The sequence below is a fragment of the Saimiri boliviensis genome, chromosome 3, assembly GCF_048565385.1.
Source record: "Saimiri boliviensis isolate mSaiBol1 chromosome 3, mSaiBol1.pri, whole genome shotgun sequence".
Classification (NCBI taxonomy): Eukaryota; Metazoa; Chordata; class Mammalia; order Primates; family Cebidae; genus Saimiri; species Saimiri boliviensis.
The window spans coordinates 62,290,053-62,316,223 of record NC_133451.1 but is presented as its reverse complement, the minus strand read 5'-3'; the positions used below and the strand labels follow the sequence as shown (position 1 = coordinate 62,316,223).

The following is a 26,171-nucleotide window of genomic DNA, read 5'->3' as shown; positions in this document are numbered from 1 at the left end:
GGGAAAAGAAAGAGTGATGGAGCTGGTGTCATTTTATATGGGATGGAAGTGAGGGAAGACTCTTTGATAACAGTAACATTTGAGCAGAAACCTGAAGAAAGTGAAGGAATAGTGAAAGAGCAATGCATGCAGCAGAAATAAGTGCAGAGAAAGGCCTTGAAAAACTTTTAAGGTCAGGACTCGTCTAGAAGAGAATATACAAGAGGGAGAGTGGTAAATGAGGAAATTACAGAGATATTTGGGGTTATGATAAATACTTTGTATTTTACCTTGAGAAGAAAACCAGTAGAGCATTTTAAGAAGAGTGACATGATCTGACTTACATTTTAGAGTGACTCTGGCTGTTGTGTTAAGAATGTTGTATGTATGTTTACACAAGCGAGGAAGCAGGAAAAGCTGTTAGGAGGTTACTGCAAGAGTACAGGCAAAAGATGTTGATGGTCTGAATGAAACAGTAGGTAGCAGGAAAGTGATGATAAAAGATTTGATTCTGTTTATATTTTACTATAGCTCTGAGATATTTCTAAGGGATTGGAATTAGTGTGAGACAAAAAAAGATTGTTATTTTCTTAGTTGAAATAAGAAGCTAGCTTAGTAGCTCAGAGTGAAGGGGATAAGAAGATAAAAGAAGTAAAGGCAAAGAAAAGAAGGTGTGAAATAATTGTCAAGAAAAGATCCTTACCTTTTCTCCAGCCAGAATTTAGCTTCCTGGGTGGGATTGTACTGTATAATGGATGGAAGATTGGCTATAACTAGGGTTGGGATTTTACCAGGGAAATACATTGGAACAAAAAAAATAGGGAATATTAGTAAAGATGGAACATGAAATTTAGCCAGTGAAATGGGAAAGTTTAAAACTTTTTTTTCTTTTTTACATGTTCAGTATATGGCTTTCTTGTATGTTCTCTAAAAATCACAAAATTTAGCTACACCAGAAAAGGTAGAATAGTGACCACCTCCCTGCAAAATTCAGGAAAGAAGTGGTGTCTGCAGCCTTTCATTCTGCATTTTTATTTCAGGGAAAAAAAAAAAAATACTGGGAGGGTAGTTGATTTTGCCCAGGTAGATGGGTTTGCAGAACACGGTGTTTATGACTTATAGCCTGTAAAGAATAAAAATAGGATGAGGATAAACAGAAGTCCCAAAGAAAGTTCTCAGCCCATGTTTCCAAGGGCAAAACTAGAGAGAAGGAAAGGAAAAATGGCTTAACTTTACTGTCCATTATTACTCTTGCTTCAGTATATTTTTGGCCTTGCACTACTTCTATCGATATCAAAGTTTGTGGGTAATAAGTTCTCCCGAGCAATTTAACTACAGTTTTAACATGAACTATGGGCTTTTTCACAACTCCTTAAAGGAGCTCACACTGAATTTTCAGGTATGGTACTTCTGGTTGCAGATGTCACAGCCAAAAATTTCAACTAGCCATTCAGACAAACAAAAGTTTTTCCTTCCTGGACTCCTTAATATTTCTTAATTTTTTTTGTAATAATGTTTCACTTATAAAATGATGATTTGAATGTATTTTTAATAAATATTACTTCATGATGATGAAGCGAATTTTTTGGTTTGAGAATATTAATTTCCATGCCCTAATGGAATATCTAATAAATAATTTTTTAAGGTTAAATTACTTATGGTATGCACTGCCTTAATCCTACCGAACTTGCTATATGAAAGAAGACATATTCTTAAGGAAAAAACTTACCAGCAGTCAGTAAATATTTAAAGGATGGCCATATTATATATTTTATGGATTTCTTTAGTTTCTTTGATGTGAAACAGCTCTGTACTACCTAGAGCAGTGCAACTTGAGTTTAAAGTAGATTTGTCAGAGTCACAAACTGTTGATTAATACTAATTTTATTCTAGTGTGGAATTTTTTAAAAGATCAGTTTGGACTTAGATTGTAGGAGCTCATTATTTTTTATGCCCCCTATATCACTGTAGATAATAAAAATTAGATATATTGGAGTTCTGTCAGTGAACAAGATACATGAAGATCCCTATTGTTATAGAGCTTACATTCCTCTGTGAGAAGATAGATAATAAAATACATACATGAATAACATAATGCCTTCTGAAAATATATTGGACCAATGATTAATAATCTGATTAAAATACACAGAGAAAATATTTTCTCTTTGTGATTTGATAAAATAGTTAAATGGTAACTAAACTTAGATGCAAAAAGTAACATTAATAAAAATATTCGTATATTCAAAGGTTGTTCAAACAGATGAAACTGCAAGGAAACCGGACCATGTTCCTATTAGCAGTGAAGATGAGAGGAATGCTATTTTCCAACTAGAAAAGGCTATTTTATCTAACGAAGCCACCAAAAGTAAGGGAAAATCTTTATAAAAATGTTTTGAACAGGGTGAATTTTTATTTTCACCAAGCTCTACATCTAAGAATTTTTGGAATTTAGTAACAACAATAATGATGTTGACATTAATTGATTTTGTGATCATATCAAAGTCAGCATTCATCTTTAACTGTGATTAAATTCATCATTTTCCCCACTGTTGCCTTACCCTCAAATCAAATTATCCAATCACAGTAACTGCTTTGTTGTTTTTCTGATCATGTTAGTTCTTTAGATGGTGAGCAGGTCTAAAACCATGACTGAATAGCTCTGTTTTTAAGGAATTAAAAATTCAGTTTAATGGGGTCCTTGTGGAATCTAATCTTTGGACCAACCCATTGAAATCACTTTAGTATAAAGAACCATAAACGGAACTCTTATTTGGTTCTTAATCTTCATAATTACTGACAGGGAAAACAATGTGACCTATATATACTTCCTTGCTAGATGGTCTTAAATATAAAAGTACAGGAAAACTGAATTTTTAATTTCTCAAAAACATTCACTCATCTGTTTTGACCTGCTCACCATCTTTTAGTTTTATAAATCAGTGGTTCCCAAACTTTTGAGATTTTTAATATGGACTGGTAGAATTTTAGGAAAAATAACCCAGAATAACAATAATTAGAAGGATCTTGGAAACCACGGATCCACAAAGATTTCAGAAAATACTTACTTTAATTTGACCTATTGACCCTATTCTTAATTATCAGAGGGAAGATATTTCAAAGTAGGATTTATGGAATAAATTTTTGAACTATACCTAATGTTGACTTTTTTATTGTAAACCACTTGATAGCAGATGTGCAGTATATAACTTTTATTTTGCTATTAGAAAGTTTGTAAATATAAAAACATCTCTAATTTCGTGGCATTAAAACAATCATTTTCTTTCTTTTTTTAAATAAAAAATATTGACTCTGTTTAATCATGGGAAAAGCTATTTCAATGTCCTTCAATAACTTTAGTTGCCTGGATTCTTACGGTTCTTGGTCATTTAAAAAAAAGAAATCTTTAAAATTTAGTAAACCCACATTGCTTTTTACCTAGCAAAACTTTTACTGCCTGCCATGGAACTTTGTTTTTCTGGTTGATGTGATTAGGTGACCTTCAGATGGCAGTGCTTTCATTTGAAAAAGATGATGATCGTAACGGACACATAGATTTCATCACAGCTGCATCAAATCTTCGTGCCAAAATGTACAGTATTGAGCCAGCTGACCGTTTCAAAACAAAGCGCATAGCTGGTAAAATTATACCTGCTATAGCAACAACCACTGCTACGGTTTCTGGCTTGGTAAGTTTATTATTCCTTGAATAAAAATGCTCCTTTTTTATTGCCTCTTCCCTGTCTTCCCCATTATGCTAACCCAGTCACTCACAGATGTTAGAGAAGGAAGGATAAATATTGGATCTCATAATTAAAAATTTCAAGATATTTTCTGAAAATGCAGTCATTTATATTTTGAAGTTTTACATAAATATACATTTTAAAATTAAAAATAAGCTCAACATAGATTGTGATTTTTCTTATAGGCAGTGATCCTCTCACTGATCTTTGTATCTTTCATACAAAGCAGGTGCTTTATTTTTCTTGAATAAGATGAACTTCCCTAATCTTTATTCATAATGATTCAGAATCTTTAAGTGTGGCCCTAGTTATTATACCATATTATATCATTACTCTCAAGTTACTCTAGAAGCTATGTAATTATATACCCCTGTATTAAGTGATTTTAGACTGTTGTATTTTTTGAGTTCTGGCATCTGTTTTCAAAGTAGGAAGATTACATGGTCGAATTAATTTTTTTAAATAACTGTTACCATGTATAGCGTAGGTTGAACGTTTGAAAGTATAAAATATGCTAAAGTATGGAGACCTATAATAAGAAACTTACATTACTCTAGTCCCATAGCTGCCATTACTATCTACAAAGAAATGCTTGAAAACTTGTGGAAATTGAATAGATCTAATTAAAATTGTAGATAGTTTTAGGCTATTTATATAATCAGATCACTTTCTTTTATCTAGGTTGCCTTGGAGATGATCAAAGTAACTGGTGGCTATCCATTTGAAGCTTACAAAAATTGTTTTCTTAACTTTGCCATTCCAATTATAGTGTTTACAGAGACGTCTGAAGTAAGGAAAACTAAAATCAGGTATGTATGAAGGTCTGTTTCTCTGGTATAATGAAAATGAAATAAAATACCTTTTAAAAGGGAAAAATACTGGCTTCACCTCTTTTTTCCCTTTATATGTGTGTGTGTATATTCTTCCCATTACTTCAGGATCAGCTCAAACCTTGTCTTCATGAAATATTTCTGACTAAAGTAGCCAAAGAACGCTTACAATACTTTATCTGCCACATTGTTTGGCATTATGATTTCATCTGTGTCTGCCTTGTCCAGATGAATTAGTAGGTACTCTGGTGTCTGACTGTAGGTCATGAGATTTAGAATTCAGTTCCACAAGCTTGTGACAAGGCAGAACAATTCCCTGGGCCTATACTTCTTAGTTTTCAGATTGGCAACAACCAGAAACTTGAAAAAAACCTGTCTTAGCAAGGGTGTGAGAAAGCAGACACTCTCATACATTACTGAGAGTACAAAATAGTGTAATCCACAATAAGGAATATATAGCACTATATGTCAGATTTTCAGGTACATTTGCACACGTCTCAAACTATATATTTGCAGGATAATTATTCTGGCATTATTTATCATAGCCAATGATTAGAATAACCCACAGGGGACTTGAACGTCCACACAGTGAAACCCATGCAGCTATTTTAAAAAGAGAGAGACAAAACTCTCGCTAAAACATACTGATTTATAATGAGATGCTGGAAGGATCCACAAGGTACTAACTAAAAGTGGTTACTTACATGATGTGATGGGGAAAGAATATTACGGAATATTTTAGAAGGTGTATTATCCTTTATTTTCTCACATTAATTTCTAGCCCAATCACAAATAATGGACTGCTGAAGGTGGGTTTTTTCTATCATCACTAAAGGGAGGAAAATTTCAAAGTTTCTGTTCTGAATATTTTTCTATAACAGAAATGGAATTTCATTTACGATTTGGGATCGATGGACTGTACATGGAAAAGAAGATTTCACCCTGTTGGATTTCATAAATGCAGTCAAAGTGAGATACTTTTATTCACCTGGTTCATTAGTAGCTTTGCGTCTGGTTTCTATTCAGTTCTTATTTATAATTGTATTGGAGTTATTTAGCATGAATTTGCTCTTTTTACTGGTCATAAAGCATTGTTTTGTTAAATAAGCGTTTTATGTTTGAGTAAGGCTTTGTTGTTTCTCTTTTTGATAATCACTTTTAGGAGAAGTACGGAATTGAGCCAACAATGGTGGTACAGGGAGTCAAAATGCTTTATGTTCCTGTAATGCCTGGTCATGCAAAAAGATTGAAGTTAACGTAAGTATTCAACATTATATGTAGTGATTAACAAGAATTTAAATATAAGTTGATGCACAGTAAAAAATTAAATATAGAGGTTACCATAATTCAGATAAAAGCATTAGTCTTGTCTAATGACATTAATAAGACAGTAAATCTGCCAGGTGAAGGTCAACAGCCTACCTCTTAAGAGATTCAGCTCTTCAATTAATAGGTTTAGAAACTTGATTTGGTCAGTACACTTAAGTGAAAGTGGATTCATCTCTTAATGTTGAAACACTTAATGACCAGATTTATGAGGAATCAAACTGCCAAATTACTATTTTTATTCATTTATTCAATAAACTATTGTTTAGGGTGCCTGCTGTGTGCCAGGTACTATTTTATTGTTATTATTTGTTTGAGACAGAGTCTCACTCTGTTGCCCAGGCTGGAGTGCAGTGGTGTGATCTCAGCTTACTGCAACCTTGACCTCCTGGGTTCAGGTGATTTTCCTGCCTCAGTCTCCTGAGTAGCTGGGATTATAGGCACCTGACACCATGCTCAGCTAATTTTTGTATTTTTAGTAGAGACAGGGTTTCACCATGTTGGACAGGCTGGGCTTAAACTCCTGACCTCAGGTGATTTCATCTGCCTCAGTCTCCCAAAGTATTAGGATTACAGGTGTGAGCCACCGCGCCTGGCCTAGGTACAGTATATTATCTATTTTCCTGCAACTAGAACATATATTTCACAAGAATGGGAATGTTTATTTGATCTTGTCACTGTTGTATCTCAAGCACTTAGATCAATAACCTGGTACATAAAAGTTTATCAACAAATGCTTGTCAGATGACTAAATGAATCTCTGTGTGATGATTAACGTATCTGTTGGCTTTAACTATAATAATTAGTTGAGGTTAATCACTCTTAAATTGTAATCCAGTCTGAATTATCTATTCCTTAAAAAGTAAAACTACTATTGTATTAGCTAAGGCATTAATTTGGCTTATATTGTTTTTCATTAGGATCCCTGTATCTTTTGGATAAAGCAAGAGTAGTGTTTAGAATTCCTTTATTTTATGCTGCAGTGGAATGTATGTAGTCATAAAGTATATTAATTAATGGAGTTTAAAATTTGTGGCAAATTCTTTTAAAATGCTTTTAAGATTTGGCCAATGTTTAAAACCTCTAGCATGATAATATTTTTCATTTTATTACATTGTTCTTTTAGCAAGTATTTATTGAGTCTCTGTTAAGTACTGAACATGTTAAGTCAGTCAATGGGATTGTGATTAATAGCATGAGGTTGGCTTTAGAAAGACCTGGATTCACATTCTTGCTCAGCTACTTAGTTTTGTTACCTTGAGTAGCTTTTAAAACTTAGTTTCAAAAAGCTACAGATCCGCAAATAGGCATGATTATGCCCAGAGTTGAGCACTAAAATAATAGTAAGAGCTAATGGTGTCATGGCACATAAGAAGTATCCCATAAATGTTAGTCCTGTTAATATTTTGTTATCATACATGTTCATCAAGCCCTGCCTTCAGTCAGTTCACAGTCTTCACGGAAATTGATTCCTAGTTATCCTTCTAAGTACTTTCACCTCAAAATATTCCAGCTACACTATCCTCCTTATTTGTCCTTGAATATTCCCTTTTATGATGCACCATCATGGGACCTTTGCTTTAGTTTTTTCCTCTCTAAAAGCAATTCTACAAGAGTTGCTCATAACTTTTGAGACGGTGACATGGCTAAGTCTCACCTCTGGTCCTGTTTATCATTAAAGTATAATTGAGTAACTGTGATAATGAAAATTTTTACACAGTATTGTGCTTAGACCTCTAATTCAGGGTAGATTTCATTTGAGCTACTTTCAAAGAAAGACTATTCCTGGCAAAAGCAACAGTCTTTGCAGCTAAAAAGAACACACATACAAAAGTAAAACTGCCATTAATTAGCAAAGGCATTAATTTGTCTTATGTTGATTTTCATGAGGATACCTGAGTATCTTTTGGATAAATTAAGAGTAGCATTTTAAATTCCTACTAAATTCTAAATTGGAATTCATATTTTTGTTTGTTTGTTTGGAATGACTGAAATATGAGGTGGTGATCGTGAATGGTAGAAAAATGAAAAGTTTTTGTATGGGACAAAATATCTTTGTGAAATGGAAAGAGCTACTGAGGATTAAACCGATTACATACTTCAGAGCCTGGCATGATTAGGTATACAGTATATGATAGATAACATTATTAGGCAGGAGAATACATCAAATTTATATTTGAAAAGAATTCTAGGAGCCGTGTAGATTGGAGGTAGAAAAGAGATTGAAGAAAGCTAACTAGAAGCGAATACAGTTATCTAAGGGGTGTATAGATGATTACTTGATTTAAGACAGTAGTGACAATAAAAAAGACAGTGATTTTTCAGTAAATAAACAGGATAAACTTTGGATATAAGGGAAAAACCTAAGAATGAATTTTACTTTGTATTTCTAGCTTGCATTTTAAGGTTAATTCTAGCTTGCTTTTTTACTCACTGCAGAGAAATGCTTGAATTTATGATGCCTCCAAACTAAAGAGGAAGTATAGGAGGAGAATTAATATTTATAAATCATTGCAACCTCTGTCTCTCAGGTTCAGGCAATTCTCCTGCCTCAGCCTCCTGAGTAGCTGGGATTGCAGGTGTGTGCCACTGCACCTGGCTCATTTTTGTATTTTTGGTAGAGACAGGGTTTCACCATGTTGGCCAGGCTGGTCTTGAACTTCTGACCTCAGGTGATCCGCCTGCCTTGACCTCCCAAAGTGCTGGGATTGCAGTCTGAGCCTTTTTGTCTTTCAATAAATGGTTTGTATTCTTTATCATGACCAATGTATCCAAATTTATTCACTGTTAGGTAAGTGAGTATATTGAGTTCAGACCTTTTTAGTAAAGAAAAATGAATATATGAAAGCAGATTATTTTTAGATGTTAAATAAAGTCTAGATACAAGGCCAGTTTCTCTGAATGGCATTAGTCAGCAAATTGTTTCTTCATTTTGCAGAATTTACCAAAATATTTATTCTTGCTTATTTTTCTTAGAATGCATAAACTTGTAAAACCTTCTACTGAAAAGAAATATGTGGATCTTACTGTGTCATTTGCTCCAGACATTGATGGAGATGAAGATTTGCCTGGACCTCCAGTAAGATACTACTTCAGTCACGACACGGATTAATAGAAGTTGTCTTAATGTTACTCCAGGACTACTTGATTTTGGAAAGAGTGCACTTAATTCAGAAGCTAAAGAAAATCAGCTCATAATATTATGGATTTCTCTCTCATGAAGCCTTAATTTTAAGGAAAACATCAGTAGGAAACTGCACTGAAGAATTATAAAACATTTTGGGGCATAGTATACACTTGTCTAATGGTTCACACATGGCTATGATCAGAAGCAACTTTGAACTGGAATGCCATTTTATACTTACAAAAAAATGTGTGTATTAATCTGTGTATTAATCTCTCTGGATAAAAAGAAGGAAAAATATGTCTGACCAGAACAGATATGAAGAAATTGAAAACAACAAATGCAACTATCCAAAAAGTTTAATTTTATTTAATGAATTTCTTTTTTGTTTAAAGACTGATTTTCTATACAAATAGTGTTTGGCACCCAGCACCTCTCATAAGGTTAGGCTTTCAGAATTTAATACACTGGGAAGAAGAGGTATGATAATGGTGGATGAAGAGTGGACATTTAAAATTGTACAGCTACAGTTTACTGTCCTGTTACCTCTGCTCATTTAACCAGAGTTTGTTATGTCACTGTGTCCCAAAATGAGGATTTTGTTGATAGCATCAGTGTTGTAGGAGCAGCAGGTCGGATGAGACATGTTAACTTAGACTAAATGTGAACAGTATTATGTGGACTCTCACAGCCCTCTTAGAGAATCCATGAATGTGAACAGACAAATGTGGCTAACCATTTGATTCTTCAGTATGCCTTCTAATGTGGCTATTTTATTTATGTGAGACTCTTAAACCTGATTGTCCTATTATATAAAACTAAAAGATTTTTTAAAGGGAGTGTCCTTAGAAATAGATGAAAAGTAGAATGTTAAAAATTATTGCTAGGGGAGTCTTTTTTTCCCCACAAAACTAATGGATATTAATTTTTTTTTTTTTTTTAAGAGAAGCACGTTATTTCATTCCCATTCCCAGAAAGGGAGTTAATGAAGATAAAAATTTATTTTTTAGTCTTTATTGAGATGAACTTTCTTCTGTTTTCTGGTATGAACTATTACAGACGTTGCTATAAGTACTTTCATTAGAATGATTTAAACCATAGTACCCAACACTATAAACTCAGTGAAAATAGTAAGTGATTCTTTTATTACTAAGACTATCCTGTATTCTGAAGCAATTGGCATTTTTTTAACCATAGGAAGTCATTTCCCTCTAGTTCCTTTTCTTCTTCTCTCCTGCTCAGACTATTAGTAGGTACTTTGTTAAATAAAAAACTAGATTAACATCAGTATTACTCAAATTTGGTATCTTTTTATACCATGTATTATACTTTTTATTTCATTTACAAATAGTTTAAATTACTTTGTCAACTTAGCTGTATTGTTTCTTTCTTTTGTAAAAGTACCATGAAGTGGAGAAAATATATGTGGAAGTAGAGTGAATCTGTATAATTAAAGGATAATCTGTACATAGAGAACTGGGCAAAAATGGATAGAATGAATTTAAAGAAAAGGACTACCTTTGGAAAAAAGAAATTAAATTTTGTTCACATATCCTACTCGTTACCATTGTGCATATTCCAAGTGTCATATTTAATATTAAGGTTACCTAAAATTGAATCCAGGAATATCAAGGCTCTATTTCTTCAAATTTTAGATGATAGGACTAATAAAAAAGACTTTTGAAAAGAAGGCTTTTTTTTCCACATTCACTTTGTTTTGTGCTCTTTGAGAGTAACTGATATTTTCCAGGTAGTCATTCAGCAATCCGTAAATATGATCTAATAACTTGCTTATATTTTATTTAAGTCTTGACATCTCTTCAGGAATAAATTTAGAATGATGCTGTCAATTCATATTAACAAATATTAGTGCTTTATCAGATGAAACAAAATCAACAAAAATTAACTTCATTTTGTGATTAAATCTGCAACCATTTTTTCATTATTTTTCTTCTATAGTTAATGGTTATTGCCATAATTTCTTCTGTTTAGTTCTACTAAGCTAGAAAGCCAGGGTGAAGTTAATGATAATTCCCATTGTTTTGTTTATTTCTGTACCATGAGATCACTGTTGACTGAAATACCAGGTGCAAAAATTAATGATTTGATTTTTGTACGGTTTCACTGAGTAATTTTTTACTTATTAAAAATAAATTAAGAAATTTAAGAGTATCTTTGTAAATCATGTTTTGTAAGTTGACGCCAGAGATTCTGATTTTGCTATTTATTTTGTGAGTAATGTTGCTTTGGTGTTGCCTAATTTTCAAGTTTGCAATCATGGAGATACAGCAGTTACTAAGTGTGGAAGGACATTACTTCAAATGTCCTCAAATGGCTCCAGCAAATTCTTTTAAAGTTTGAGAGAAATAGTTGTGACTGTGTAAAACCTAGAGGATCTGGTAAATCCCATACTACTGGTTAGGGCTTTGTAAAGTCCATTTATTTTTAGATTTCAAAGCAGTTCTGTTACATGTCTGTGAGTTCCTCATAAATTATCCCAAAGGTAGGACATGGAAAGAAATGTATATCTTTATTTTTATTTTCTAATCTACTACGTCACACTCTGGTGACGTTATGGAACATTTAAAAAAGCAGCTATGTTTTAGAGTCCATTATTTTATAATTAGCAGAATGAAGACAGAAAATTGTTCTCCTGAGATTTTTAGGGGAAAAAAAATCTTGTGACCTAAATCTTTCCACTCTAATGAATATAATCATAAATGCATTGTGATTGCAAATGTCTAATTTTATATAATCACTGTGTATGGGTTTAATTATTTTACTTTTTAGAGATTTAAAAACATCATCATGATCTCTCTCTGAGAAAAAAATCAGGAAGTTGAGGTCTTGGAGATCAGCGTAAGTATCTATTGATAATATGTATTTATTTTGCTCTTTCTATGTCATAGCTTTGTTTTTTTTAATTGAGAAATATATATTCAAATATGTATTCAAGACTACACAAAATATATGGAGTTCAAGGAATAATTTTAAAGTAACTATATAAATAGCACTCAGCTTAATAGAATATATTGAAAACAGTTCAGTAACTACCCATGTAGTTCCTTCCCAGTCACAACCAGCTCCCTGCCACATACCCTGTGGTAATTACCAATATCTTACCTTTTATGATAATTGTCTCTTTATTTTTGTAGTGTTAGCACCTATGTATGTAAACTTTAGCAATACAGTTTTCTTGTTTTTGAATTTTTATCCAAAATCATACATTCTTTTGTAGCTGCTGCTTTTGTTCAACATGTGATTTATTCATGTTGGTTGTAGCTGCACTTCATTCTTCAGTATTTCTGCCTAATTTGCCTTTGTATTAATATGCCACAATTTATTTACTGTAGACAGTTGGGGTGCTTTTAGTTTCAGGCAATTATAGTTTCACAATGAACATTATTTTATCTAACTCCTAGTCAAAGTATATATCTAGGAGTCAAATTTTTTGGTCACAGTATATTCATATCTTAAATTTTAATAGATGATTACAAATTTTTTCCTAAACATTAGTATGTTGGTTGGTTTTGTGTTGCTATAAAGGAATACCTGAGAGTGGGTCATTTATACAGAGAAGAAGTTTATTTGGCTCATGGTTCAGTAGGTTGTATAAGCATTGCATAAGCATCTGCTCAGCTTCTGGTGAGGCCTCAGGAAGCTTACGATCATGGCTGAAGGGAAATGAGGAACTGGCATATCACATGGCCAGAGGAGCAAGAGAGAAATAGGGGAGGTCCCAGATTCTTTTTAATAATCAAATCTCATATTAAGTCATGGAGCAAGAACTCGTTATCTCAAAGAAGGCGTGAAGCCATTCATGAGGGACCCAACCTCATGACCCAAACACCTCCTACCAGCCCTCACCTCCAATACTGGGGATCATATTTTATCATGATATTTGCAGGCGACAAATATCCAAACTATGTTTCTGCATATCTTGGTCAATGCTGGTGTTAACAGATTTTTGTTTTAATTTTGCCAATCTGGTGGAGGTGCAGTTGTATCTCATTGCAGTTTCACTCTGCATTTCACTAATTACCTGTGAAGTTGAGAACTTTTTTCTTAAGTTTATTGGCCAATTTTACTTTCTGTTTTTGTAAAGTGTCTTGTCAGGTCTGTCACACATGTTTTTGTTCTGTTGGTAATCTTTTTCCTCATTGTTGTCTATATAGTTACAAATATCCTCTACCATTCTGTGGCCTGCCTTTCTCTCCCTTATGATGTTCTTTGATAAAAATAATTTATTAATGGTTAAGTACTGAGAAGTATCAGACTTTTAAAATTAGAGTGCCATTCCCTATTCTGGAGTCATGAAGATAGTCTTCTATATTGTCTTCTAAAAGCTTTAATTTTGCCTTTCATATTTAAACTTTTTATGAGGTATTAATTTAGTGTTTGCTAGGAGGTGCCTCACCACCATTTACTGAAAAGTCTGGGTTTTATTCCTCCTTTCTATAATGCCACCAAAGTCATATATTATATCCATATGTAAACACATCTGTTGATGAAAAGGGTCAAAGTCTGTAAAATATTGTAAGAGATTTATTCTGAGCCAAATATGAGTGACCATGGTCTGTGACATAGCCCTCAGAAGGTTGTGAGAACATGTGCCCAAGGTGGTCAGAGTACAGCTTGGTTTTACATATTTTAGGAATTCATGAGACATCAATCAAATATGTTTAAGAAATATTTTGGTTTGGTTCAGAAGGGCAGGACAGTTCAAAGTGGGGGCTTCCAGGCTGTAAGTAAATGTAAAACATTTTCTGGATGACAATTGGTTGAGTTTATCTGGGATCAATAGAAAGGAAATACTCAGGTTAAATAACGGATTGTGGAGACCAAGTTTTATTGTGCAGAAGAAGCTCTCAGCAGACTTCAGAGAGCAGGTTGTAAAATGTTTCTTATCAGACCTAAAAGGTGCCTGGCTATTAGTTGATTATCTCCTGTATCTGGAAAGAAAGGAAGGGAGAAGATAAGGCGGGGGGGAAGGGGATTCTCTGTAGAATGTGGATTTTTCCCACAAGGGATGGCTTTGCAAGGCCATTTCAAGATGCGGCAGAGAAAACCCTATGTTTTGGGGTAAAATATTTTTATTTTCTTCCTTGTTATGCTAGAGTCAGATTGGTAAGTAAGTCATGATATAGAGGTTAAATAAAACCCATCTGATGAGAATTTATGGTTTGCAGAGCATGACTTCCAGACTCCTTAGATAGGAATTTGGGCAGCACAAAAAATTAGAGCTTAGTCCTCACATCTCGTTATGAATTTTTTGTTCCCTTTTTTCTATCCCTGTGCTAGTATACCGTCCTCATCATTGTAGTTGATATATTGTTGATATTTGGCAAGACAAATCCTTCCAACTTATTGTTCTGTTAGAGTGTCTTAGTTATTCTTAGCCCCTTGTATTTTCAGTTCTGTTTCTTTTGAAGCACGTAAATGTCACTCTTGCAGTTTTTAATTGTCTTGCTGAAATTTTCAGTCTCTTATCTGCTTCAACATGAAAAGCATAATTATTTTGTAGTCTGTATCTAATAATTCCAGAATCAAAACCCTCCTGTGGGTTTTGTTTCTTCTCATCTTCATTCTTACTGTCTTGTCTCCTTGTGTGCCTGGTTATCTTTAATTATTTGCCAATATTGTATTTGAAAAAAACTGGAAATAACTTGATGCTCAGAATGATGTTTTCATCCAGGCTTCTGCCAGGTATTTGGGCATTAGTAATTTAGAATTATTTTGATCCAATTTCAGAGACTGAGGTTTTCCAGGTCACCTAGGTGACTGAAAGCTGAGCCACACACTGTGGTAGTACTCTTCTGTTCATCCTTATTTCTAGGGTTCAACCATTCAGTGTTTCAAAGTGAGTTAACCAGGCCCTCACCTCTTGACTGGCCCTGGACTCTACCTTTGAATCTTTAGCCCCTTAGCTTTATCTAATCAGTTTCCCAGTGGCCTTTTGCAATCTATAAATACTCCTAACACAGTTGTCCCAAATGAAGGGTTTATTTTTTTGAATTTTGGTCCTTTTCCAGATATTTTGGCATCGTAATTATTCACTAACTTAGCTCTCCGCTGCCTTCCCACATTTTTGAAAAGTATATTTTATCCAGCTTTTCTAAATGTTCTCAAGTGAGAATATTAATCCAAATTACTTAGCACACATTATTTCCTATTGATTATGTGTGAAATACAGTTGATTTGTGTTGCTTTTGTACCTGGAAACAATAAACTATGTAGTAATTCTGTAAATTATTTGCACAGTTTTTAAAATTTTCTTTTCTTTCTCTTTTTTTTTTTTTTTTTTTTAGACAAATTTCACTGTTTCGCCCAGGCTGGAGTGTAGTGGTGCAAAAATCAGCTCACTGTAACCTCTGCCTCCTGGGTTCAAGCAGTTTTCCTGCCTCAGCCTCCCAAGTAGCTGAAACTACAGGCGCCCACCACCACACCTGGCTAATTTTTGTATTTTTAGTAGAGATGAGGTTTTACTGTATTGGCCAGGCTGGTCTTGAACTCCTGACCTTGTGATCCACCTGCCTTGGCCTCCCAAAGTGCTGGGATTACAGGCGTGAGCCACTGTGCCCAGGCCATTTTTAAAAATTTCTACATAACCTTAACTCCAAATAAAAACAGTTTAATCTTTTCCAAGATCCAAATTTTAGTTTTGTTGATCCTTTCTATAGCATGTTTCCTATTCCATTAATTTCTGCCTTAATATTATTTCTTTCTATTTTATTAGGGTATTTTTTACTATTCTGTTTCTAACTTGTTGAGTTAGGTTACTTTTTTCAGTTTCAACTTGTCCTCCTTTTCAACATATACATTTAAAAGTTATCTCTATACTAATGTAATATAGTTACATTATACTCAACTTACAGCCATATTCCACAAATTTTGATACATAATGGCCATATTTAGTTTTAATATTTTTCTAATTTTCATTGGAATTTTCTCAAGTCTTTTATAGGAGAGTATTTCTTTTTTTCCAAACATGGGCTTTTCTAATTATGTTTTTTGATATGCAGTTTAATTGAATTTTTGTCATAAAAAATCTTTCTGATTTTAATTATTTGAAATTACTTGAGACTTGCTTTATGTCCCAGGATATGGTAAATTTTAAAATAATTTTTATGCATTTGAAAACAATATATTTTGTAGTCATTAGGGACAGTGGGAAAGGAAAAGTCTCTTCTTCATATCTTCAGCATTCTAGTCACCTAGTAGTTTTTATTTGTGGGAACGAAAACTAAAAACAAGCCATCTGATGTGTCTTTTAGGGTTGTTAATTGTGTTATTTGAATCTTCTATGTCCTTACTGATTTTTAATACAATTATTATGTCAATTACTGAAAGCAATATGTTATAAAATCACCTATTATGATCTTGATTTGCCTCTTTCTCCTTGTATATGTTTTATATATTTTGAGGATAACTATTAAGCGCATGTAGATTGTTTTAACATGTTACATTTTTCTGATGAATTATATCTTATCACTATGCAGTGTATCTGTAATATGTTTTGCATTAAAGTCTGTTTTCTCTATAGCTATACCAGCCTTCCTTTAGTCAGTGTTTTCAGAATAACTTCTTTCGTCTGTTTACTTTTCATCTTTCTGTATTCTTATGTTTTAAATGTGTATCTAGTAAACAAAATAGATTTAGGATTTTAATGGAGTTCTTTGTTTTGTTTATTTTTGGATCCAAAGTCCCTCTTATGTTACCCAGGCCAAAATGGCTCAAATGGTTCTCCTGCCTCAGCTTCCTAAGTAGCTGGGAATACAGATGTGTACCACCGCACCTGGCTTTTATTATTATTATTTTTAATCTAATAGAATAATCTTTGTCATTAACTTGAAAACTTACACCATGTGCATTTAATATAATTACCAATATATTTAGATTTGTTTCTGCCATTTTATTTTGTATTAGGAGAGATTAGGATTTTTGTTTTAGATTAGGGATTAGGTTGTTGTCTAACCTATTTTGTGATTCTTTTTCTCTCTTTTCTTGCCTTTTAAAATTAGTATTGACTTACTATGCTATTCTGTTTTGCCAGTTATTGATTGTCTCTCAACTCCAGACTCACATATCTGTATTCTGGGGCTTTGTGGCTGGAACTTTTTGCAAACTGTGCTTTTCCTTTGACATCTGGCTTGTTTTTAGGTCCCACAAAGAAAGAGTACTAGGAGACTAGAATGCTTAGGATATGAAGAAGAGACTTTTCTCCTTCGCATTAGCCTCCCAATATTGTCAGCATCACCTCAGCAGTGGCTCTTGTTATAGCAGCTGTAGTTGCTTTCCAGACTCCAACTTTTCTCTGGCATCCTGCAGGGTATCTCTTAAAGGCTTCTAGGTTCTATTAATTCCATCTTTTTGTCTTTAATAATTGTGTCCCTAGTGGACATTTTCAATTCTCTCAAAACCTGTTTACCAATTCCTTTACCAATCCAATTCTTTCTTAAAATAGATGATACAGTGTGTCTTCCTTGAGCAATACACATTTTTTTCTCTTTACTAGTTTGTCTTTTAATAGTTACTCTATATTCCATCATACGTATTCAAATTAAGTAAGACTAAAGTTAATCATTAGCTTTCCAAAAATGGCTACAGCAATATTTTCAACACTACATACTCTTCTAGAAGCTTACTACACTGTAGTCCCCTTAAGACCTCAGAGGTCACATCATAAAAGGATATGTGGCTGGCTTCCTCTTGGCTCTCTCTCACTCTTTTACTTGCTGTCTCTTGGAAACCTCACCTTTGGCACCTGGACACCATGTTGTGTGGAAGCTCCAACTAGTACAGATGGAGAAAATCTGATACTCCCAGCCTGCAGGCAGTATCAGGTGTCAGACATGTGAGTAGGCAAACTTTCAAATGATTCCAGGCCCTAGACTTCACAGAACAGAAACAAGCCATTCTTATTGTGCTGTGCTATGCTGTGCCAAACTCCTAACCCACGGAATCCATGAACATGGCTTGTTTATGCAACTAAGTTTTACAGTTATTATTATCTAGATATAATAACTAGAGCAACTCTTTAATTTCCAAGTTACATACTGTTGTCATATATTTTATCTGTACTGTGTGTCTTAATTCTGTTGTGATGTACTTTAATGTTCTTTATTTCTAAGAATTTTTTTTATGTAGTCAGTGTTTGTATTTAGCCACACACACACACACACACACACACACACACACACACAAAAACTTTATTTGCTCTTCATTATTTTTTGTATCTAAGGCTTACTGCTATAGGCTGAACATTTATGTCTTCCCCAAATTTATATGTTGAATTTCTAATCTTCAAGGTAATGTAATTTGGAGATGGGGCCTTTGAGAGGTGATTAAGTCATGGAGTCAGAGCCCTTATAAAAGAGGCTCTGGGACCTCTCACCTCTACTAGATAAGGACACAGCAAGAAGGTGCCATCTTTATTATTATTATTATTTTATTTATTTATTTATTTATTTATTTAAGATGGGGTTTCACCATGTTGGTCAGGCTGGTCTTGAACTCCCAAGCTCAGGTGATTCTCCCACCTTGGCCTCCAAAGTGCTTGGATTACAGGCGTGAGCCACTACGCCCGGCCTCCAACGAAGACTTCATTTTCTTTTTTTTTCTTTTTTTTTTTTTTTTTTTTTTTGAGACGGAGTTTCGCTCTTGTTACCCAGGCTGGAGTGCAATGGCGTGATCTGGGCTCACCGCAACCTCTGCCTCCTGGGTTCAGGCAATTCTCCTGCCTCAGCCTCCCGAGTAGCTGGTATTACAGGCACGCGCCACCATGCCCAGCTAATTTTTTGTGTTTTTAGTAGAGACAGGGTTTCACCATGTTCACCAGGATGGTCTCGATCTCTTGACCTCGTGATCCGCCCGCCTCAGCCTCCCAAAGTGCTGGGATTACAGGCGTGAGCCACCACGCCCGGCCTTAGAAGGTGCCATCTTTAAGCCATCTCGTGTGGGCCCTCACGAGACACTGCAGGTACCAATGCCTTGATCTTAGACTTTCCAACCCCTAGAAATAAATTTCTGTCACCCATAAGCCAGTTTATCATGTTTTGTTACTGTAACCCAAATGAACTAAAACACCATCTGGAATAAATTTTTATCTGAACTTACTTTAGAATTTCATTTTATGAGAGTCTGCTGGTAGCATACTTAACTGATTATTGTTTTCTGAACATATATGTATTTTTCTTGATTCTGCAAAGATTTTGTTAATTATAGATGCCTAATTTGGCCTTTATTATCTTTCAGCACATTGGAGACATTTTTTCATTCTCTCATGACTTCCTCTCTTGCTTTTGAGTCAGCTGTCATGCTAACACTTATACCTTTAAAGAAATGTCTTTTTTTATCTGCTTTGATTTTATCCAATTTAATTAACATATGTCTGGGTATGAATTTCTTTTTATTAATCCTGCTTAAGATTTGTTGAGCTCTTTAAATCTGGCTTTGTGTCTTCATTATTAGTTCTAGAGATGTTCTCAGATACCACTCCTTCACATGTAACCACTTTATTCTCTACTTCTATGGAGATTCTCGTTCAACATGACAGACCTTCAGTGTTTATCACCCTTTCTTCTATATTTTCCCGTTGTTCTTTCTTGTCATACTTTACTCTGTATAATTTCTTTTAACCCATATTCCAATTTACTTACCTCTTCATCTCTTTCTTATCTACTTACAGTCTTCTGTTTTGTTATTGTGGTGGTGGTGATTTTATTTTTCACTCCTAAAACTTCTGTTTGGTTCTCTTTTTAAAACTTGCTAGATCACTTTTACAGTTTTTTATTCCCTGCAGATATTTTCTAATATGTTTATTCTTTAAACTATGAGAGCTGTCTTTGTCTGCATTGTTTCAATTTCTGAAATGCCTGTAGCTCTGTTTCTGTTGTTTCTTCTAGATAAATGTATTTTTGGTCTCCTGTGAGACTCTCTACATTGGTCAGGCACTGGGCTTTGATTTCTGTTTCCCTTGACCATTACTTTTCCATTTATTGCATTCAACCACAATGCCTCACCAACTTTAGGAATCTACTTTTTAAAAGTTTTTTTATATTAAACACCCTGATTTCTTAGAGATTGCAAGAATTCACTCAACATTTTGAAATGGTAAGAAATTAGAGCTCTTTAGTCTCTTATCTATATTTTGACCAACTCAATTGGAAAACCCTTGAGAATAATATATATGTGCTGCTTTTGTAATTTTTACATCAATTAACACAGTGATTTATATAAATACTCAATACATTTCAGTAAATACTTAGATTAAATGCTCAGGCTTTATGTCCCAACTCTTATCATATTTATGATTCCTAATTAATTGGCACTGCCTTTCCATTTAAAAGAAAGCCTTACTTGATTTTGCATATATTGCTACACAGATTATTTATCTTCATAATACAGTAAATCTTAAAGAACTGGTTCTCAAACTTGTTATGTATAGCAATTACCTGTGGTGGGTGCTTAAAAGGCAGATTTCTGGACCAGCCCCAGCCCTCCTCCCCAATCCCTGAAATTATGATTCAGTAAGTCCGAGAGAACTCTGCATATTTTTAGGAATCCTAGGGAGCTCACTGAATTCATTTGCTAGGATTGTCATAACAAATACCCCACACCATGTGGATTAAAGAACACAAATTTATTTTCTCACAGTTCTAGAAGCTAGATGTTCAAGGTTTTGGCCAGGTTGATTTTTCCCTGCCATGAGGCCTCTCTCCTTGACTTGTCAATGGCTGTTTTCTCCTTCTGTCTCACAAACTCTTTCCTCTGTAGAATACAGACCATATCTTTTCATTCTTAGTTGATTGTGTGATTCCCAAATTGAATAACCATCAAAATCAATTTAAAAGTTTGCTTTTGAAGAAAAAAATTTATGAAAAAAAAAAATCCCTGTGATTTTGATTCAGTAGATGTAGTCTGGGGCTGATGGTTCTGTATTTTTAAAAACTGAGTATTTATAATCAGGCTCATCGTGCTTACGAAACATGATGATGATACAGATTTTCACCATCTTTGTGAGGAAGTAATGGGTTGATTTTGAACTGCAAAAAGATGACATCAGGGAGAAACATGGAAATGGATACATTTATTTCCATTAACAAAAATATGTGGTATATAGTATTTCCATTGGAAAGGGCTTCTCCTAGTACATTTCATGTCTCTAACTTCCAGCTAGGTAATTAAAATGCATATTTGATAAATTAGTCAAACCAGATTTCAACAAAACTTAGCTTTTCTGGGAATTAGTAGGATTTAGAACTAGAGAAACTGCTGTGGAAATTGTATAGAGGAAATGTATTTAATTGAGCCTAAATTTTAAAAAAACCTCCATCTAGAAAGTACTATGTGTTTTCAGCTTATGTCAGTGCATGGGAATGTGTATATCTGCAGGTTACTGCCACAGCCATAGTCTCTGATTTCCCTGTGAATTGGTTTCATTCTGATAAGATAATGAAATTGTATGGTACAATGTTTAATTCTAATTCTGGTGTTCAAGTGAAGGACTTGGAAATCAGGATCAAGAGAATATAGGTAATTCTCTTTAAAAGTATGATTTTGTTTTGAAATGTAAATTACCAAGATACACAAAGGAGCTTTCACATTCTATTTCATGCAATGTGTGGACTTTTCTTCAACTTTTCACTTCTCCCTTCCATATTGGGTTCTTGACCTAGAAATTGTGGATAGAAAAACTTAATTAGAGAACCAATATTGTAGAAAAAGATGGTTCTTTATTTTCAGTGAGTTGATTTTCCTGCTTGTGCTCAGAACATTGCTGGTGTGGTAGTAAATGCTAGGAAAATAAATACTGAATATTCAGGTGCCTTTTTACATTTTATTTTGTCCTGGACTTGTAATTTTGTTCCTAATAATTTTTTTTCTTTCTCTTTAGCCTAATATCAGTTACCTGCCTTATATTTTGAAGGCGCTTTTAGTTTAAACTGCACATTTCTGGAGTTGGGAAATATCTTTGACCATTCTTGTTCCATTGTTGTTCTTTTGGTGTAAGAGAGAGCCAAATTCTGACATGGGTTAACAGGGATCAAAGAAAACCTTGTTTTCCTTTAGGTAATATTTTATTACATATTAATTTTTTCCAAATCTCCAGATTTGAACCCTTACTTGCGCTACAACTCCCATTTCCCAACTCAAGGTAAATTGAAGCTTAATGTACTAGCAGTCTCACTGTGCCCCAACCATATATGAGTCCAAATTCCTGAAGCAATTTTAGGGTTCCACAAAGTTTTCTTAAAACATCAGCATTATTTGTCAAGATAAGTTTTGATCTTTGAGTAGCTTTTCTTAGAAAGTCCTGTTTTCATTCTCATGTACTTTTCCATCTTTCTGCTTTTGAAAGAATATATGTTACTCTACAGATGATATTCTAATTATTTAAAGTCTTTCTTCACATGTCCCTCTAATTCCATCTGTTCTTATGTCATTCCCCAGTCCCTATACAAAGGAATCTGAAATGCAGGGAGGATGAGTATTTTGTTCCTAATCACAAAGCAAACTGAACAAGTTTAGTCACATACCAATAGCAGTTTAGTTGTCCATTTCTAAAATCATTGTCATTTTACATCAATAGTGCTCTTTTTTTTTTTAGTGTTTCTATTGTCTATTTTTTTTTTCCTGGCCCTTCCCTAAGGGTTGCTCCTAGTCATGATGCAGCCTGTGGCAGTGGCAGCATGGGCACCCAAAATCCCATGAGAAAATTCATCCTTCCATTCAGAGAAATTGGGAAAAGTGGACAGAGGGGAGAATTGGAATTACATTTTTCTCTTTCCTATCACTAACTTCTTGAAGAGATTGGGGCAGCTGCAATCTCAGAACTGCAATTACAGCACAGGTGTCATTAATAAGCTCCATCATTCTAGCAAGAACACCAAGAAAAAAGACCCTTGGTGGCTGGAGAGTATGGAGAAATCCCGGAGAGGTGACAGCTGGAAAAGAATTATCTCCTAGTTCTGAAGTGACACAAGTTCCAGGCTCACCTCTGAATTGTGCATGCACAGAACCTGATACAAAACAGATGCCAAAGGCTTTGACAACTAAACTAAGGTATAAACCATGACCAAGTCCCAGGCTGATGATTCCTGAGACACGGAAAACAGCGTAACAGAGGCTTTGAAAACTGAAGTAATGTTGGAATTGCTTCCCACAGAAAGTGAGACAGAACTTGTTCAATCTAATCAAGATGGTTACCTGCTTTTAAAACATGCTCCAGAGAATTTTAACAGGAACCAGAGGCTCATAGTGTAATATTCAAAATATCCAAGACACCATTCAGAATTACTTGATATATGAAGAACCAGGAATTACTTGATATACAAAAAGCTAGAGGAATGTAACCAATTCCCCAATTTTGTTTTATTTTATTTTTTAGATGGAGTCTTGCACTGTCGCCCAGGCTGGACTGCAGTGTGTGATCTCGGCTCACCGCAGCCTCCGCCTCCCAGGTTCAAGTGATTCTCCTTTCCTCAGCCTCCAAAATAGCTGGGATTACAGATGTGTACCACCATGCCTGGCTAATTTTTTTTTTTTTTTTTTTTTTTTTTTTTTTGTATTTTTAGTAGAGATGGAGTTTCACTATGTTGGCCAAGCTGGTCTTGAACTCCTGACCTCATGATCTTCCCGCCCCCGGCTTCCCAAAGTGCTGGAATTACAAGCATGAGCCACTGTGCTCAACCCAATTCCCCAGTTATCAAGGGAAAAGACAATGGATGCCAACACTAAGATAACCAAGATGTTGAAATTATCAGATGAAGAACTTAAAGCTGCTATGCTTCATTAGGTGGTCATAAACACTCTTGAAATGAATATAAAGATAGATGTTCTCAACAAAGAAAAGCTATAAAAACCCAATGGAGGCTGGGCACGGTGGCTTACACCGGTAATCCCAGCACTTTATGAGGCTGAGGTGGGTGGAGCACGAGGTCACAAGTTCAAGACCTGCCTGGCCAAGATCGTGAAACCCCGTCTCTACTAAAAATACAAAAATTAGCTGGGCGTAGTGGTGGGTCCCTGTAATCCCAGCTACTGAGGAGGCTGAGGCAGGGAATTCCTTGAACCTGGGAAGTGGAGGTTGCAGTGAGCTGATCACACCACTGGACTCCAGCCTGGGCAACAGAGCAAGACTCCACCTCAAGAAAAACAAAACCAAAAACCCAATGGAGGGAGGAGGTGGAGCTACATGGCCAAATAGAACCCTCCAGCTATCCCATCAGGAACACCAAATTAAACAACTGTCCACACTAGAAAGCCCCTTAATAAGAACCAAAAAATCAGGTGAGCAGTTAACAGTACTTGGTTTTAACATCATAGCAATTAAAGAGACACTGACGAGGGTAGGAAAAATAGTCTTGAATTGTCAACCTGGTTTCTTCCCCCATCTCCCGACAGTGGCTGCTGGTACAGAGAGAAAATCTATGTGCTTAGGAAAAGGAGTGGACAGGGACTGTGGCCGTTTGCATTGGAACTCAGTGCTACTTGTCACAGGAGAAAACAGCATAGGGCAGAATTCAGCCAGTGCTACAGAAGGGAGCATTTAGATGAGCTCTAGCCAGAGAGGAATTGTCCATCCCAGTGGTCAGAATTTGATCTCTGAATAGTCTCAACACCAGAGGCTAAAGTGATCTGGGGTTCTAAATAAACTTGAAAGGCAGTTTAGGCCACAAAGACTAAGGGTCCTGGGCAAGTTCTGTACCATGCTGGGCTTGGAGCCAGTGCTTAGATGGCATTTCTGGACCCACCCAGGTCAAAGAAAAGCCCCCTACCCTAAATGGAGAGAACTAGGCCTGGCAGCATTCACCACAAACTGATTGAAGAGCCCTTCGGTCTTGAGTGAACATCAGTGGTAGCCAGGCAGCACTCACCACAGGCCTAGGACGGTGGTAGCCATGGGGAGAGACTCTTTCTGCCTGAGTAAAGAGTAGGAAGGACTTTGTCTTGTACCTTGGGTACCAGTTCAGCTGCTGTAGAATAGAGTACCAAGTAGATTGCTAAGATTCCTAACTCCAGGCCCTGGCTCCTGGATGGCATTTCTTGACTCACTCTGGTCTGGCATGGGGGAGCTCACCAATCTGAAGGGAAGGACACAAGCTTGGCTGGATTAGCCACTTGCCAAATAAGCCCTTGAGCCTTCAGTGAACATCAGCCTTCAGATTACCAAACAATGATCACCATTGGCATTGGCCAAGACTCAGTACTGTGCTGGCTTCAGGTATGACCCAGCAGATTCATAGTGGTGGTGTCCACAGGAGTGCTTGTGTCCACCCCTACCCCAGTTCCAGGCAACACAGCACAGAGAGAGAGAGAGAGAGAGAGAGAGAGAGAGAGAGAGAGAGAGACCATTTGTTAAGGGGAGAGTAAGGGAAGAGACCAAGAGTCTCTGCCTGGTAGACCAGGACATTCTTTAGGATATTACCCAAGACCATCAAGGCAGTACCTCTACAAGGCTGCAAGAGTCACAGTGTTCCTGGGCCCAGGTGCCTCCTAATGTACACGTGGCTGCAGTGCCCAAAGACTTAGATTAGAACACGCAATTATTTTTGAAGACTGGGAAAACCTTTCCAAAAAGGATGGGTACAAACAAGCACATACTGTGTAGACTAGAATTTAACTCTTTACTGCGCAGACATTGACACAAGCATCAAGACCATACAGGTAAATATGACCTTACCAAATGAAATAAATCACCAGTGACTAATTCTAGAGTGATAAAGATATGTAAACTTTCAGGCAGCGAATTCAAAATAGCCATTTTGAGGAAGCTCAATAAAAAGAAAACACAGAGAAGGAATTCAGAATCCTATCACATAATTTAACAAAGAGATTGAAATAATTTTTAAAAGTCAAGCAGAAATTCTGGACCTGAAAAATTGACATTCTGAAGGATACATCAGAGTCTCTCAAGAGCAGAACTGATCAAGCAGAAGAAAGAATTACTGAGCTTGAAGACAGAATATTTGAAGATACAGAATAGGAGGAGACAAAAGAAGAAAGAATAAAAAGGAATGAAGCACATCTACAATATCCTGAAAAAAGAAAAGCCTCAAAAGATCAAATCTAAGAGTTATTGGTCTTAAAAAGAAGGTAGAGATACCAAGGTAGAAAGTGTATTCAAAGTAATAACAGAACTTTCCAACTTTAGAGAAAGGTATAAATATT

The 26,171-nt window shown here is 35.2% G+C and overlaps 2 protein-coding genes across 4 annotated transcripts in view; one reads left to right on the top strand and one right to left on the bottom strand.

Annotated features, from left to right (window-relative positions):
- UBA6 (ubiquitin like modifier activating enzyme 6) overlaps positions 1-11,171 on the top strand; it is a 73,007-nt gene extending 61,836 nt beyond the window's left edge. For both annotated transcript variants that reach the window (XM_003931892.3, XM_010342559.2), the window contains exons 28-33: positions 2,227-2,344; positions 3,472-3,665; positions 4,401-4,528; positions 5,431-5,518; positions 5,712-5,806; positions 8,852-11,171. In XM_003931892.3, the coding sequence (XP_003931941.1) occupies positions 2,227-2,344; positions 3,472-3,665; positions 4,401-4,528; positions 5,431-5,518; positions 5,712-5,806; positions 8,852-8,987 (759 nt within the window). In that variant the 3' untranslated portion in view covers positions 8,988-11,171. The remainder of the gene's footprint in view (positions 1-2,226; positions 2,345-3,471; positions 3,666-4,400; positions 4,529-5,430; positions 5,519-5,711; positions 5,807-8,851) is intronic.
- Positions 11,172-20,625: 9,454 nt separating this feature from the next.
- Positions 20,626-26,171, bottom strand: part of STAP1 (signal transducing adaptor family member 1) — a 47,011-nt gene continuing 41,465 nt past the window's right edge. For both annotated transcript variants that reach the window (XM_074396218.1, XM_003931891.4), the window contains one exon: positions 20,626-21,672. In XM_074396218.1, coding sequence (XP_074252319.1) covers positions 21,611-21,672 — 62 coding nt within the window. In that variant the 3' untranslated portion in view covers positions 20,626-21,610. The remainder of the gene's footprint in view (positions 21,673-26,171) is intronic.